At 39.3% G+C, this 17826-nt stretch overlaps 2 protein-coding genes across 3 annotated transcripts in view; one reads left to right on the top strand and one right to left on the bottom strand.

Moving 5' to 3' along the window:
* Nucleotides 1-3656: 3656 nt before the first annotated feature.
* On the bottom strand, nucleotides 3657-8790 carry LOC108435988 (opsin-VA-like). The gene is made up of 4 exons (XM_017712178.1): nucleotides 8424-8790; nucleotides 7151-7479; nucleotides 6243-6488; nucleotides 3657-3803 (listed from the first exon to the last, which is right to left on the bottom strand). The coding sequence occupies exons 1-4, from the start codon at nucleotides 8788-8790 to the stop codon at nucleotides 3657-3659; spliced, it is 1089 nt and encodes a 362-aa protein (XP_017567667.1).
* A 4030-nt stretch (nucleotides 8791-12820) lies between these two features.
* stab2 (stabilin 2) overlaps nucleotides 12821-17826 on the top strand; it is a 54691-nt gene continuing 49685 nt past the window's right edge. For both annotated transcript variants that reach the window (XM_017712188.1, XM_017712187.1), the window contains exons 1-3: nucleotides 12821-12936; nucleotides 13931-14058; nucleotides 15322-15434. In XM_017712188.1, the coding sequence (XP_017567677.1) occupies nucleotides 12859-12936; nucleotides 13931-14058; nucleotides 15322-15434 (319 nt within the window). In that variant the 5' untranslated portion in view covers nucleotides 12821-12858. The remainder of the gene's footprint in view (nucleotides 12937-13930; nucleotides 14059-15321; nucleotides 15435-17826) is intronic.

The raw sequence follows: 17826 nt of genomic DNA, 5'->3' as shown, positions 1-17826 counted from the left end.
AACCTAGTATTTGACTGTTCTGTAAAATACACTGCAAGTTCCCCAAAAACACAGCAACTGTTGCCATTTAAGAACCTGGATCCTTTGCAAACAAGCAAATACACAAATATCACTTTACAGCTACATAAACTCCACACATTAACATCGTTATTTGGAGCACATGTCTACTGTACTAAGTTTGAGAAGCATTAAATAGTAATGCATACACAATTTTACATAGAAAAAAGTGACCCAAAGAAATAGCATACATTTGTAAATGTACCTACAAGTGTGTAAATTGTGCGAACACTGATTATTATTATTTAAAACACTGGTTCATCAGCAGATCTATAGTGAATCTGGGTGGCTGAAATAGTTCATCATTGATTGAATGAAGAAAGTTCAGATTTATTGGCTGTGAAATGTAGTAGGTGGCGGTGGAGTGATACACACGCTGTAAAGTACTTTTGTTTTTATTTTAAAATGACGGTTTTAATGCCTAATTCTTAGGCAGCAATAAATGTGCTGTTTTTGGTGATTTTTGTGGCATATTTTACACACACCCACACTTCCTAAACTGCTAATCCTTCTGTGTCACGGGGGATGCTGAAGCCTATTCCAGTGGTCATTGGCCAGAAAGCAGGATACACCCTGGACAGGCTGCCAGTCCGTCGCAGGCGTATTTTACAACATAGTCAAATAACTGAACCAACTGACAACCAACAGAGGACCGTTGTGTCATCCACTATGCTATACTAACCTTAGGTCTTAATTTTACTGAAGTAACAGTTCTTTTAGTGGAGTATGTGTTTAGGCCATTCTACACACATCTGATTGTAATTTATTTACAGTATATTATTGCACGTTTTGTTTTGTATGGGTTAGGGCCCGGCATCTCCAGGGTAGATTTGAAGGCCAGGCTGACTATGAGTGATTAGGGCAGGGAATGAGCATGAACACAAGGAGGAGGCCTAGAATTAACCCACCCAGGAGAGACATCCAATCAGGATGAACGAGTCCACACGGAGGTTCAGCCAGCTGCACAGGTGACTGCCAAGTTATCTTTTCCCTCATGCCTTCACATTCATCCTTCTCTTTCCAGAGCTAGGTTTATTGTCCTGTTAAAGGTAAGGTATGCAGAGGTGTGAACTCTGCCCAAAGCTGCCCAGTGTTCTGCAGACCTTTTGCCATGGCGGGTTTGTTCTTTTACAGCCTCGCTAATGACGTGGAACTCCCTCGCTAAATGTACTGTGTGTAGCTCAGCAAAAGCCACATGAGCTATGCCGGCTCCACAACTGTCAAAACATTGAAGAAACATTCTTGTGGGGCAAGAAATAAAATATCACTATTTCTGGGATTACGGGGGCTTTTTTCCCCCTCATAATCCCTTAATGTAATAATTCTACATCTACATCAGTGCGTATGAGGAATGTGTGTGCAATAATCATATTCTTAGCAAAAAAAAAATAAGATAAATAGAAACCAATGCTTCTGAAGTACATGCAACTGCAGGCATTTACCAATATGGGATACATCATCTTACTGACTGACTGGACTGAAGCAGTGTGGACAGCGGTGGTGGGGGGCCGTGGTGATGGGCACACATAGCGTTTGATGTTAATTTGCTCCATGCTGGTTTGTGGAGCCCATAACTCTAACTCACTTGTGCCATGTCTCATCTTTTGTCTGTCTCTGAATGGTCAGTGATAGCCATCCAAGCATAGAGTTACAGCCCCGAGCCAAAAGTAATGCTCTTTTCACTCTCCCATTTCTCTGCACTCTGCAAGGGGTGCCGCGGCCTGTAAGCATTCCCAGAAGTCTGTGGGGGCTCACGGCCGGCTCTAGCACACTACTGAAGGCCTGAGAGGTTTGGATTAGTGGTGGAGTCCCGCTGCCAGTAAGTGTTTCTTTAATAAGAGCAATCAATCAGCCTGCCTCACACACATCTCCATCTGTCTTCCTAGTGTGCACAAGCCTTGACAGACTGAATGCCAATGTATAAAGCAGAAGGTCAAGAAAAACTCTGGTCTTTTTGTCAATTTTCCTTTGTAACGCAGAATAAGACAAAGAGGTACTTAGAAGAAAATGCTACATTGATGCTAACAATCCTAAACATTGATAACAGCAAATATTAGCTGACAGGGATCAATCTGCAAATTTGCCAAATGCTGAATGGAGTTTTTTTTTCCTTAGCAGTGTAAGTGCTTTTGAGTGAATTGCTCCTTAGAATGCAGTTCACTGCTATTTGTCTCCATCTAGTGGACAGACATACACATTAAAGAATGTCTGACTAATTATTCAATCACAAAACCACCCTTGCTCTCCCAATACTGGAAAACATTTGTACTGTAATATAATGCTACAAAACTAAATACATATGGTAGTGCATCCATGCCAAAATGAACTGCAGAACAAAAGTGTAATACACATTGGAATGCAACGCACATCCACAGACCCTTATTAGACTTACATCTTCACATTTATGAAGATGTCACATTTATGAAGAAATGTAATCAAATGATGAATTCATTTTTAGTTAAGGCACTTAATATTCATTCCACTTGGACACAGAAATATAAAAGCAGGCTGTTTTTTAAACTGTGTCCTGTGTCCTAACATGCCAGATTTCTGCTGCGTCAGTCTCAGACCACTCTTGTTTGGGGGGCTCTCTAAAACAGTGGTGGTCTTTCATGGTCCTGTCTTTTTTGTGTGTGGGTTTCAAAGTAGTTTGATGATTGCCTGGTTTATTCATTTTTTACATTTTTCTTCATTTATTTTCATAGTATTTATTCCCTCTGTCTTTTGAAGACTAATCAATGCATAATGTAACGATATTTAATTTATCTTAATATTTTATTTATTAATTGCATATTAAATTATGTTTTTTACTGTATATTGGATTGCTTTTTTAAACTAGCTGTAGTTGAGAAGTAGTGGGTTTAAACCCTGCCATCACACAGCCTAACTTTGCCTATGTGCTTATGCACTGGCTGTGTCTCAATCCAAATGCTCCTGTACTAAATAGCATGTTCAAAATAGTAGTGGAGGCTGTGAATAGGGCACTAATTTCACATGTAGTTTAAGACACAGACAAGGAAAGAACCCACCCACCACCTGAAAATTTGTGCTCCTCCCTGCACAAACCTAGGAGAGAGAGAGAGAGAGAGAGAGAGAGAGGAAACAGAAAGACAGTGAGAGATAGGGAAAGAGGGAGAGAAAGACTGAGAGACAGAGAGAGAAAGAGAGGGAGAGAAAGATAGGAATAGACTGAGAAACACAGAATGAGTGAGAGACAAGGAGCAAGAGAGAGAAAGAATAAGAAAGACATATGTCACAGCTGTTCAGGCTGTGTGCTGTTCAGGCTGTGTACTGTTCAATCTGTGTGCTGTTCAGGTTGTATGCTGTTCAGGCTGTGTGCTGTTCAGGCTGTGTGCTGTTCAATCTGTGTGCTGTTCAATCTGTGTGCTGTTCAATCTGTGTGCTGTTCAGGTTGTATGCTGTTCAGGCTGTGTGCTGTTCAGGCTGTGTGCTGTTCAGGCTGTGTGCTGTTCAATCTGTGTGCTGTTCAATCTGTGTGCTGTTCAATCTGTGTGCTGTTCAATCTGTGTACTGTTCAATCTGTGTACTGTTCAATCTGTGTGCTGTTCAGGCTGTGTGCTGTTCAGGCTGTGTGCTGTTCAGGCTGTGTGCTGTTCAGGCTGTACGCTGTTGGGTGACAGACGTCTGGGACCTTCCTCCACTGCCGACATTTCACTGTTGTCTGGCATGGTGGATGTCGGAGTATAACAGCCACACAGTACAATCTGCAGGGCACTGTATCGGAACTGGGAGCAGGAGAGAGTACGTTATCTGTAGTGGAGTATTTCTTAACCACTGAGCTCTGACAGAACATGCAAGATAGGATCAACATCAATCAGATATGAATCTACATTAGTCAGTTCTATTACAGTAAATGACTGAACTAATGGAGTATATTAGTGTTAGTGAAGAGTATCTCTTTACATTCAGGTTTCCATGAGTAATGTTATACATTAGGTATCATCAACAAACCTCAAACAGCAATATTAAGCAAACATAAGGAATTTAACAAAGTATTTAACCTTTATATCAACTCATGCTTTATTTTATGTTAACTAAATTATTAACACCTTTAATAAATAATGTTTCATCCATACATACATGTGTACACATTCTGTACAGGGATCACATTTCTGCACATTTTTATGCACAATTATTGTTTGTTTGCTGAACTTGACATATTGGGAAAAAATTACACATATAATATAGCCTGTGCAAAAGTTACAGCACATTTCATATTAAATATAACATTTTTTTCAATGTGATACTCAGCAAATAAATAGAAATTGTGCACTAAAATGTGCAGAAAATGTTTAAGATGTTTTCTGTAGAGAATGTGTTAGCTTACCCTTACTTAACAGTTAACATGTAGTTCGACAAGGGGTGTTCAAACTTATATTCAAACGTATATGTTGAGCAGAGGGGCTGCACATTTCAGGGGCAGCAATTAAGAATTCATTAGTCATGAAGAGGATGTACTTCACAGCAGATAATAAAATCTATCAACACTGAATTGCCAGTTATTCTGGGTTAACCCATTAAAGTTCCAGGCTTCCTACACACTTGTAACACACTAAGGCTTATTAATCAGTAACTACAGGGATAAACTGGCTGAGCTGTTCTTAAGTTATAGAAGTGTGTAATAAAACTTTGGGCCTGCCGTTGGGGCCTGGCCGTTTAAAGGGTTAAGGTATGATAATGACATTATACCAAACTCCACAAGAAATGTTATTGAGTGTATGTCAATTAGACAAATATTGTTCTTAACTAGGGTGACCTTGCATCCCTTATTTTCCTGGACGTGTCCCCTTTTTGGTTCCTAAAAATGCGTCCTGGACATTTTAGGCAGTTTGGAAGTCTTCATGCCTTCATGTTTCTACAGTCTGCCCTGTGAAGCCCTTCAGCCCTCAGTGTCGTCTTTTTTTGAAAACCAAAATATGGTCACCCTCAGTGGTGGACAGTAACTAAGTAAATGTAATTAGTTTCTGTACTTAAGTAGTTTTTTCGTGTGTCTGTACTTTAGTTAAGTTTTTCCATTTTGGGTGATTTTTTCCTTTCACTCCACTACATTTCAAAGTCAAATATCTTACTTTTTACTCTACTACATTTAGAGAAATCTGTCGTTCCTTTTGGTTTATGTGTGCATAAAACATGTTAAAGTGAAAGAAGCGTGAAGCAAGAACACCAATTAGGGCACAGCGGTTTTGACCTGTTGGTCATACCGACCCAGTGCAAGCACACGGTTCAACATCAGCACAGCAGCGTAAAACTCTGGGAGCACGTACGTCTACCTAAATAATGGAACTAACCTAACTTTGTGTAAATAGACCACAATATAGAAATATTTACACATCACATATGCAGTCGTGACTGACGTGTGCCTTTTTTTCAGAATTTATACAAACACTTTCATTCTATACTAAATTAGTTTCAGCTAGTCTATGTTTATGAACACAGACCTACAGCTGTAATATAGTAAAAGAAAACTTATTTGTGAACCTGTGTTGAAAGCAAGTTTTTATTAAACTTGTATCTAAGTTACAAATAAATCTTGAACTGAAACTTTGCTTGCTTGAAAAATGGCTTTTAGAGGCACTCGGTTCTACCTGATGAAAACTGTTTGCCTTAATTATGCAATCACATCATTTTAATAGTGCCAGACTAATTAATGACGTTCTATTAAAAGACTGGTTTACCAAGAGAGACACTGGAGTATTTTCACCTAAAATGAGTTCATGAAGTGAGTCTTGTTACAACAACGATAACAGGACATTAGAGTCATAATTAATCATTTAGTACTTTTACTTTCGATAGTTAAGTACATTTGAAGCCAAATACTTTTGTACTTTTACTCAAGTTGAGGTCTAGAATAGGGACTTCTACTTTTACTGGAGTAATATTTTACCTTGGGTGTCTCTACTTTAACTCAAGTACATGATTTGTGTACTTCGTCCACCACTGGTCACCCTATAAGTATTTAGTTATCATTTATTTTCAATTAATCCAAGTGTTAATTGCTTTGATTATGTATTGTTTGAAGTCAATGCTTTGACAGGGCAGTTTACTAATGTAATAACTTAAGGTAACCTTAATGTAAAGCTTTACTCTAATGATCTAACCTCACCCTAATACTTCAAATTCAGTTTCACTTATTTAGAACCAGCAGGTCTTCTTTGTTAGCTCACCTGCCTGTTGGCCAGGAAGAAGATGATGGGGTTGTAGATGGGGCTGGTTTTAGCCAAGTAGGCAGGCATAGAAGCAAGAAGTGGAGATATGTGGAGGTCTGGTATGAGGATCACAAGTATGGAGACAATAGCATAGGGCAGCCAGCAGAAGAAGAAGGAACCAATCATGGCCGCCACCATGCACGTGGCCCGTCTGTTCTCAAGGTGCCGGGACCTTCCTCCCTGACTCTCCACACTCAGGTTCAGCTGCACAATTCAAACCAGAATGAAAGCTTTGCACTTGCAATTAGATCAGACCAGTGGTTTGCAGTCCTGGTTCTGAGGTACCACTGATACATCTGACCCAGTTAATCAATTAACAAGTCTTTTTCCAATCTGGTCTGGGTATGTTGGAAAAATACTAAAATGTGCAAGACAAGGGCCAGAACTGGGGGAAAGCATAAAAAGAGACAAAAACACAATATAAAACAGTCCAATCTGTAGATGTTATTAAATGGCAGCAATTAATACAGAAACATTTTAATATGTTCATAAGAAGCCTGTAATTATTCAATTTACACCACTGTAAAAACACTAATCTCCAAAATGCTCTTTATGGGATTTGCAGTATTATGTGAGCACCATGCTAACAAGGGTGCTATCACAGCTGTGCATGAGCATTTAGTGCTTAAAACACAGACATTTAAAGCTCATAGTTGCTTGTAATAGACATTCAGGGAAGATACATTTTATATTTGTGCAATGCTACTGTGAAATATGCTGTATTTGTTCTTTTAGCTAGACTGCTCATGTCATTGATTCATAGCTGTAACTGAAAGGGCCTCTCTAATGTGATGCTACAGTGAGTGTATTGATCCCTCCTATCCAATATTATGACCAGCCATTTTCATTGTTCTTTGTACCCCTACCTTCTTCATGGAGATTAGTATGTGGCAGTAGCAGTAGACGATAATCCCAGTGGGCAATAAGAAGCAAAAGAACCAGTAAGGGATCAGGTAGCTGTAACTGACTGTGGTGCGCTCCTCCCAGGCCAGGGAGCAAGAGGTTTGGACTCCCTCGGGCCCATAGGAGCTCCACCCCAGCAGGGGCGCTGCAGCCCAGAACAGACAGTGGAGCCACACCAACAGAAGACCTTTAGTACTACGCCAGGTGGTGACCTTGAAAGTGCCCATGGGCTTGCACACTATATTATAGCGCTCATAGGCCAGCAAGGTTAGTGTGCAGAGGGAGACGAGGCCTATGAAGAGGGAGGAAAGAGAAGAATGATTAGTTATGATAATTCCGTGGTTGCCTTACTCTGGAATGTGGGTGGGCGGGGAACCCAATATGATATTGATATCACAGTGAATTGCATGGTCATACACAGATCAGGCATAACATTATGACCACCTCCTTGTTTCTACGCGAGGATGACCAACACAAACTGTGCAGCAGGAGATGAGCCGTCATCTCTGATTTTACATATACCAGGTGGACTGACAAAGTAGGAGTGTCTAATAGAGTGGACAGTGAGTGGACACAGTGTTTAAAAATTCCAGCAGCTCTACTGTGTGTGATCCACTCATACCAGCACAGCAGCACCTGTATAGTAAGTGGAGCTGATAAAATAGACAGATAAAATGAGCAAAGAAACAAAGAGGTGGTTATAATGTTATGCCTGGTCTGTGGTGCAGAGGTTCGGTCTGGTACTGGAAGATTGCAAGAATCCCAGTGATGTTGGGACTCCAAGAGAGAATAAATGGCCACATTTGATTGTAATGATGTAAATGCACTCATAGTTCTTCATAAACTGTGGCACCACTGTTTTGCAGATGAATTATATCTGTTAAAGTTGATCATGGTTTATTCTGGAAGGAAAAAGGAATTCCATTCCATGGTTTCTTCTGGCTGAAAGGATTTGGCTTGTTAGTTCATACTACCTAAAACATCAACTTTAAGTAATACTGCCAGATTTTCAGCGCTTTTGCATAGTCAGTACAAGTTGTCAATGCCTGATACCTCATTCATGTGAAGGATTGTGCTTAGCTGAGGAATTTTTGGTACCAACTGAAGTGACGGTGAAAGAGGTCAGACCTTAGTATGCTGATGTATAATTTAATCAGTCAGGAAGATAAGCAATAACGGCTATAAACATATAATTACAGGATAATTATACTAATTAAAACATCAGCCCTTACTCACCAAAGTAATTGACAGTGAATCCCTGGAACATGCAGAGTTCTCTGCCCATGAAGAACTGACCATAGTAGTTGGTAACCGTGGCGATGGCTGATCCGCAGAGGGTCATGAGTAGGTCAGAGATGGCCAGGCTTAGGATGAGCATGTTCATGGAGAAGAAGAGGAGGCGGTTCCGAAACATGACCAAGATGACCAGTGAGTTATTAAAAACAGAGAACACAGTGATGAGGAACATCCAGAATGACAGAATGGCATATCCCGATGGAGGCAGGAGAGTAGGAACAGGAGAAATGGCTTCTGCTGCCTCCTCTGTGCTTCGTTCCACATGTGTACTGTTTAGTTCCAGCAACGAAGCAGGGCCGATTTCCATGTTTGCACTACCAGATTTCTCTCTTTACTCTTGAAGATGATCTTCAAAGACATAAAAATGAACCTCTGCTTCTGTGGAGAAAAGCCCAAAAGGATCAACAGGGAACCAATGGAAGATGAACGTGATCTAATCCAGTGACCTCTGTCCAAATCCAGATTATAGATGGTGTACAATTAGGAATCAGTGCTTTCAAAGAGTATGAGGGACCATATGTCAGGTGGTTTTATAATATGATCAAGAGGCTTAAACGTGTAAAATATTAATACTAATAGGATTATGTAGTTCAACTATCCATCCATCCATCAATTTTCTAAGCTGCTTCTCCCTCAGGGTCTAATTTAATGAAATAAAGTTTGAAAGGCTCAGAGGATCTGGATTATTTCTCAATATTAATATCTTCACATATATATTATTTTTTATGTGCTCTTTCTTACTTAAATATATTGGTCAAATGTGATGTTAAACATGATCACTCATGTAATAAATTGAAAAGAGTGAATGACTCAAATGCTATGCATGTCTGCCTGCCAGCTGTCTGTTTCTGCCCTTCACTTAAGGAAGTCCAACTCCTGTCTCTTTACACTCACTTCACTAACTGAACTATAGGCCTTAGTCATGAATGACTACAGTGTACTGTATATTTCACACCTGAATAGATCTTAAGTGTTGGAAAGTGATGTTGAAGCAGAAGAATGATGCTGTTGAAAATGCAGAGACAGTGGATACATTTTTAAAAATCTGGAGAAAAATAAAACTGCAAAAGTCATTTTTATGAAGCCCTTTCTTAATGTATTGGACAAATTTGGGTATATACACTACAGAATATTGGAGTCAAACAGAGCTTTGATCTGCACTGTGTCTGTCTGTGCCAATCTGCTTTGTAGTGAGTAGCAGGTGGAGGGGCTGATATGAGATGACTGAGTGCATCTTAGTAGATGTATTAAAAGTCATTAAAAGACATGCACATCATTTAGATACCACTGCTTCTAATTTGGTTTCTGTCCTTATATAGAAATGATCTGTGTGTGTGTGTGTGTGTGTGTGTGTGTGTGTGTGTGTGTGTGTGTGTGTGTGTGTGTGTGTGTGTCTGTCTCTCTGTTGAATCTGTTCACTGAAAATACATGGCTGTGCAAAAGCACCCGAAAATGGATTTTTAAAAAGCTATTTATCTTGGCAGTACTTGTTTATTTGCTCAAAAAAGCACTAATTTTAGACTTTATATGTAATAATATGAATACATTTAGTAGTGATTTCATGTATGTGTTCTCTTGGGCAGCCCAATATTACTTCTAGTTATCATGCACATGCAATGAGTAGTTTGGCTAATCAATCCTTCATTAAAATCAGGTCAGACATGCTGGTGAACAAATCTGTGCAATGTTTCTCCAGAAACATTCTACTGTAACATTTCAGCATTTACAGTGTTGATTCCTGTTCTGTTAATGAAAACCTGTAGGTTTCAGCACTATTCAGCTACTAAGCTTTCTGTACAATCCCACTGATAAAAATGTGCACCAATCATATCCTTACACAGCTGCACTTTGAATGGCAGGCCTACATTTCAATTACAAACTTCTGGAAGCTGGAAAGTTATGACACAGCAGAACGTGCAGGAAGCGTGTGCGGGAATCTTCATCCCGTTAGCCTGCTTATTTACGAGTAAGGACATCCTGTAAATCTGCTGCCTCCAGCTTACTTTTGCTGTTACCAGCTCCACCAACACACACAATGTACTTAAAATTGCCCACCTCATTTCCAGCTTTCTAGGCTTTACAATGCACTTCTCACAGTTTCCATCTATTGTGTTTCAGAGAATCTTTTGTAATGCCTTATTACAGTTTTTTCTAGATTGCTGAGTATATGTATATCAGCACATTTTCAATTTGCAATGACTTATAATTGATAAAGTGCTACTTTTGGAATAATGCCAAACCACACATCATTTTGTATGGCCCTGTTGTGGTGTCAGTGTTCAAACCTTTCAGCCATTTAAACCATCTTTGGGTTTTTTTTCCATTTAACTTATTCTTCAATGTTTTGATGGGTGAGTCGATTTGGATGGGTGAGTGAATACTTTTGGTAATATAGTATAGATAGATAGATAGATAGATAGATAGATAGATAGATAGATAGGGTACCATAAGCCATAGGGTTTTTAGTATGTTGTCTTCCCACCCTTTGTAGCTATAACAGCTTCAACTCTTCTGGGAAGGCCTTCCACAAGGTTTAGGAGTGTGTTTATGGGTGGTTTATGACCATTCTTCCATTTGTGAGGTCACAAGGAGGCCTGGCTCGCAATCTCTGCTCTAATTCATCCCGAAGGTTTTCTATCGGGTAAGGTACAGCTCTTGATTTCCATTGCCATCACTGTAAGAGGTCAATAAGTTTCGCACATTGAACCAATTAACATGAAACCCCTCTCAAACACCACAAGTCACATCTCTACGTCTATTTTATGGAGAAAATTTGAATGATGGATGGAATTTCCCTTTAAGCCTGCTCTACTTATAACACTGTAAAAAAACATGAAGTTGAGTGATGCAACAAATATACCCACAATATTTTATATAAAAAATAGCTGTTTAAAGACTTTGCACATATAAGGCTCTGTGCAGGCCACAGCATTTATGGGCCTTGCTTTGTGCACTGGTGCGCAGTCATGTTGGAATGGGAAGGGGCCGTCCCCAAACTGTTCTCACAAAGTTGGGAGCATGAAATTGTCCAAAATCTCTTGATCTGCACAATGCAGTCAGACAAGTACCGTTCTGCTGGCAAGCGCCAACCCAGACTCATCCATCAGATTGCCAGACGGAGAAGCGTGATTCGTCACTCCAGAGAACACGTCTCCACTGCTCTAGAGTCCAGTGGTGGCGCTTTATACCACTGCATTCCACGCTATGCATTGTGCTTGGTGATGTAAGGCTTGGATGCAGCTGCTTAGCCTTAGAGAGCTTCATGGAATGAGCTTCCACGCTGTTCTTGAACTAATCTGAAGGCCACATGAAGTTTGGAGGTCTGTAGTGATTGACTCTGCAGAAAGTTGGCGACCTCTGCGCACTATGCGCCTCAGCATCCACTGACCCTGCTCTGTCATTTTACATGGCCAACCACTTCGTGGCTGAGTTGCTGTCGTTCCCAATCCCTTCCACTTTGATATAATATCACTGACAGTTGGCTGTGGAATATTTAGTAGTGAGGAAATTTCACGAATGGATCACGGTACCACGCTGGAATTCACTGAGCTCCTGAGAGCGACCCATTCTTTCACTAATGTTTGTAGAAGCAGTCTGCAGGCCTAGGTCTTTGGGTTTATACACCTGTGGCCATGGAAGTGATTGGAACACCTGAATTCAATGATTTGGATGGGTGAGTGAATACTTTTGGCAATATAGTATAGATAGATAGATAGATAGATAGATAGATAGATAGATAGATAGATAGATAGATAGATAGATAGATAGATAGATAGATAGATAGATGCTTTATTCTGGAGAAATTTACTGGGTCAGAATTACAGCTCTTGATTTCCACTACCATCATTGTAAGAGGTCAATAAGTTTCTCACAATGAACCGATTAACATCAAACACCACAAACCACTCTTCGTTTACATCTCTATACCTAGATTATGGAAAAAATTTGAATGATGGATGGAATTCCCTTTTAAACCTGCTCTCCTTATATGGGAAAACACTGTAAAAAACGTGAAGCTGAGTGCTGCAACAAATATGCCCACAATAGTTTATATAAACATAGCTGTTTAAAGACTTTGCACATATTTTTGTCTTAAATATAAAGTGAGAATGAAAATCAAACAGCAGTAAAACTTCAGAAGGAGAGCTGGCCTCTAACTTGACATGCACACAGAACACAACTGTAAACTCTTTCCTGCTTACTGACGGGGAGAATGCTGAAAGAAATGCTACACAAGGAAAGTGCCGGTGCCTACAGCACAGGAAAGAGAGGAGGAGAGGAAAGGGAAGAGCTGAAAAGGCAGAGAAGTATCACAAGTGGCCCACTGTCCAGAGAGGAGCTGCCAAGAGAGACCCAAAGAGTCTTAGAAGTCAGAATGAACGCTGTGTGTGGAACTGAACTTCTCCTCTTGCTGATCTTTATAGGAACAGAGATCAATTCTGCTGCTGCACAGGTGAGGCAGACTGTCATAGAGGGGACTGTTTTATGACACTATATGAGGAACTCCACCAATTTTTCATAATTTCTGCATATCCAGTCTTTGAGTAGTTTGATGTTAAATGCTGTGTTTAAGAGAAACTTACAGAGTGACAATTGTTTATAGAGTATGTGATACGAACCAAATGTCTAAAAAGTTAAAACACTATAACACTATTTTGAAACAGTTTTGGCCTAAAATGTCATTTTTAAATCCGTTCTCTATGCATGCAGGACATTGTAAGGCAAAATAGCACCTTCCTTTTCCAGATTTACCGCTATTATGCCATTATCAGCATTACATTTAAAAACTCAGAAGATGCCCTGAAAGCATTTCAGATCAAACCACTCTGAATGACTGATTTTTAAAAAATCAGTGGAATTCCCCTTTTACAAGTTAGTACATTGCAAACGTTAATTGATTCGAATTGATTCTAACATTCTTTAGAATTGATCCTGTTGTACTGATGCGGTTTTGCGTTCTCCTTGCTGATGTTGTATCATGTTCTTAACATCTGTAACCTGTTGCTATCAGTTAGACACACATGCTGGGGGTTACAGTCCTCTCAGTTTTCCTTTCAGTATTTCTAAATTAGGAGCCTTGAGTAACTAGAGACTGACTAGAAAAGGTGTAATTATATAGATGTACAGTCTTACATGGAAGATCCCCTGTCAAGTTTATGCTATGTTGATTTTCTAAGTAAACATATGTTATTACATCCTCTATAGAGAGCAAAGATGAATTGGACTTTTTTCAACTGTGTCACTACACCATAACAACTACCTGGGATGACAACATAAACCTGATTAAGTTATCTAATTAAAGCTATCTGTGCTACCACTGCTGTGCTTTTTAAGCATTAATAGCTGTGTATATAATCTGATCCAGATGTGGCTTCTATGTGTATGTAGACATGATCTGTTTTCTGTGTGTGCGCATGTGTATGTGTGTGTGTGTGTGTATTCACTAGAACCACTGTGATAAAAACATTGAGGTGACGACCAAGACAGATTGTCATTCTTGCTCCATAAGTTCTGTAGTGAATTGCCCAGAAGGCTACCAAAAGAAGACCCCCGGCAGGGGGAAGCAGGACTGCAGGTTAGTGGGCATGCATTTGAGTCTATGTTGAATCAGTTCTCTGAATCTGAAACCGTAGAAACTGTTTCTTCTTCAAGGGCTCATATCATGGAAGGTCATATGTCCACCTCTTCAGTTTACAGCGGTTTAGCCTAAAGCTATGGAGAGTGTTTAAGTCTGGACAGCTTTTTTTAATGATGTACAGTACAGAGCAGTCATACAGAACAGAGGTCATTTACATATTGTTGCTGTCAGAAATACCTCATAACTCTAAAAAGGTAACAGGATAAGCAAAAAACATTCAGAACTTTCAATTTTAGATAATGTGACATTTCATATTTGATCATTTTTTGGCCCATTTCCGTTCATTTTGGTGATGTTTCTGTTTATTAATTTGTCACCTGTTCTGTTTATTCATGTTATCAGTAGGTGGCTTTTTCAAATTCGGTCAGATTTTCGGTCAAATTGGAGATAAACCATTCAGTTCCAACAGTGACAGTACACCAGTTCTTCCCAGCTCTGGTCCTGGAATAGCCTGTCCTGCACATTTTAGTGTTTTCCTTCCTCCCAACACACTTGATCCAACTAAGCAGCAAATGTTCAAGAATCTAAAGGTATTAGTAGGGTGTTTATCATCTCTCTGGTGCAGTAAAAGACTCTTCTCTGAGAGGACTTTGCACTAAATGTTGGAGAATTGCTGAGGATCTGACTGCATTCAGCCACAAAAGCAAAAGTGAGGTCATGTACTGATGTTGAATAATTACTTCTGGATCATTCCAAAGGTGTTGGGTGGTGCTCCATCACTCCAGAGACCACAGCTCCTCAGCCCAATACTAGGGGGCTTTATACTTCTCTAGCCAATGCTAAGCACTGGGCATGGTGACTAAAGCACATGTATGGCTCCAGATCATTCTATTATATGGGCTTATTACCTTTTTATGGAGATTATACAAACTGTTCACATGCAAATGAATGCCTTTGTCAGTGCAGCTTAAAGTAACTGAATTCACTAATTGTAGGTTCAGTAAAGTCTGGATACTTTTGGATGTGAAGTTTATGTCAGTCTTAATGACACAGTAACAAAACAGCCTGTTTAAGTCTATTGGATAAGGAGATGAGAGAAAAAAGGAAAATGAATTAAGTCTATGGTGCACAAACCTACATGATGTTAAAGGTGCACCTAAATGAAAAAAAATAAAACACAAGAAAATTAGAGAATATGGGCCCTTTAAGAGCATCAGATTATGGACTATAATGTGGTTGTGTATTTTGTTTTATTTGAAGGTATAATCTGAAAACCATCTCTAACCTGTCCATTCCTGGCTGTTCCCATGAATGTTACAAAGAAGAGGTGGAACAGAGATGCTGTCCAGGGTACTGGGGTATCGACTGCATTGGTAAGTTCACTTAACAGGTTTCTGCTAATGTTGCATTATGTTCATCTTAGGGTCACTTCCAGCACAGTTATATTACAGGCTGGAAAAGTGTTTTCCTCTGTGTCGCTGATTTGTTCACACTCTGCACTACTGGAGCTCAGTTGGTATTTCCTTCTTTGTCTGCTGTGGACAGTGTAGGACACTAAGGGAATATTTTGATAGGAAGTGGAACATCTAAGAGAGTGCATAGCACACAAACAAGGGGAAGAGCCTGTTCTGTCTGAGAGCGTGCTGAGTATGAAAAAAGGATCTTAGCATTTTGGAGAGCTGTGTGTGAAGTGAAGAAAGAGACAGAGGGAGATGTAGTTGCTATGAAAATGTGATGCATTGAATTTAATTGATTCAAATGCACACAATTTCAAAGAAAATATCTCTATTGGAGCAAGTTTCGTATCTCATCAAAAGTAACTCTATGAGACAAGAAACGCATGCTTTTCATTTTTAATGGAGGTTGAATGAGACATGATCTTTTCCAAGTCATTTGAACCATTTGTCTTGGTCCATTATTCATGACATTTGGACACAACATGAAGGGAAACCGGCTTTTCCGAATGATGTCAAAAAATGAAAAATATGAGGTTTTGTCCCAACAGCAATTACGTTACATCAGCAGCGTCTGTTACTGTCTAAAGTAAAATGAAAGGCTAAATTACAACATGATCTTCCAAATAAAGATGACAAAAAAGGTTCTTTAGAGGGGTCACATTCTGCAAAGAACCTTTCAACAGATGCTTCTACAGAGAACCATTTTTGTAAATTAGACGTGTGGGTGTAAAGAACCTTTTTCAAGTTTAAAGAAACAACTGAACGTTTTGTTAAGTCAGCAGCAATATAATATGCTAGATTAGCAATATTCCACTGGAGTCAAATTATAATACTATCCAATATTGGTTGAAACGTAAAAAAAATCTCCCATAATTTGGCCTCTAGTGTATACATAGCTATACAATACTGTGCAAAAAATCCTAGGCAGTCATGGAAATGGTTTCAATCTAGTTGCCTCTGCAGTCCATGTATTTTCTGCAATTTCCCTCTGGGATCAATAAAGGATTCTGATTCTGATTCTGATTCTGATTCTGATTTTATTAGGGTTTTACCAACATACAGTCAAATTTAGTGAGGAAGGTTTTCTCAATGAGTGTCAGTAAGTATTTTTGCACAGTACCGTGTGTCTCTATCTGCTTTAATGCTCTGTAAAAGCAGCAGACTCACCCGAGCAGGAAAGTCACACACACTTCCTCTGCCCCGAAGGAATGTGCTGACGAGCTGACCTCACAGCCGCAAGGTCGCAGAGGGCCTGCTGCCCTTTCTCTGTTTATAACTGAACTTCCTACATTGGTTCTTTTGTGTGTAAAGTGAGGTTAAATGATTTGACTTCTTGTGCTTTAAAGATTAAAGCGATAGTTCAGCAAAAATCTAAACTGCGGAATTTCACACTTATGGATAGATGAACAGAACTTTATTGATCCTGAAGGGAAATTGCAGTGTTACAGGAGCAAAGTGTATAAATGCATTACATATAGCCTTACATATATTAGTCAGAAATAAAGATACAGATAAAAATTGACATAAAATAGGCAATAAAAAATAGAAATAGAAATAAAAAATTAGACATAAGTTAAAGTATGAGAGTGAGGAAATAGAAGTATATCTATTTGCGTATTTATATGGCATATAAGACAGATTTGTTGTATTTATATGAGAGCAGGTATTGGATGGTGGTATGAGGTAGTTCACAATAATATACACAAATTACATAACAATATAAACAGCACAAGGAATATCAGCAGTATTTACAATCTAAAGTGCACATCGAGAGTGTCACTACAGTGGCAGGTTATGATATATTGCACAGTGTGTATAAACAAGAGATGGTGTAGTGAAGTGACTCAGCACAGTTCAGGCAACAGGAGACCAGCATCATCTCTCCAGTAAGGAGACTCGTAGAGCCTTATGCTAAAGGCGATTCATATATAAGTTTCTATTTGTTTTCACACATAAAAACAGAAAAAGGATTACGTAGATAACTTTTATAGGATAGTATTGTACCTGCCATGTGTTAGATTTTGAGGTAGTATGAGACCACAGGGCTGCATCAAATTCCAAACAATCGCCCCTACGCAGGTTTTTTCTTGGATTTCTGGATTTAACCAGAAATGAACAGAATACAATTCCGCAAACAGGATGGGTTCTGAAATGCTTTACAGACTGACTGCAACAAAAGGACATTCAGATGAATCTGGCATGTGTCCAAAAAGCTTAGCTGCAACAGGTCATAATGTAAAAAGCTGCTAGTTTTTCTGGAAGAAGGAAGTGCCAGTATTAAAGCATTTATTGCAGCATTCTGGGCTTC

Source organism: Pygocentrus nattereri, chromosome 1 (assembly GCF_015220715.1).
Source record: "Pygocentrus nattereri isolate fPygNat1 chromosome 1, fPygNat1.pri, whole genome shotgun sequence".
Classification (NCBI taxonomy): Eukaryota; Metazoa; Chordata; class Actinopteri; order Characiformes; family Serrasalmidae; genus Pygocentrus; species Pygocentrus nattereri.
This window is presented reverse-complemented; position numbering and strand designations above follow the sequence as displayed.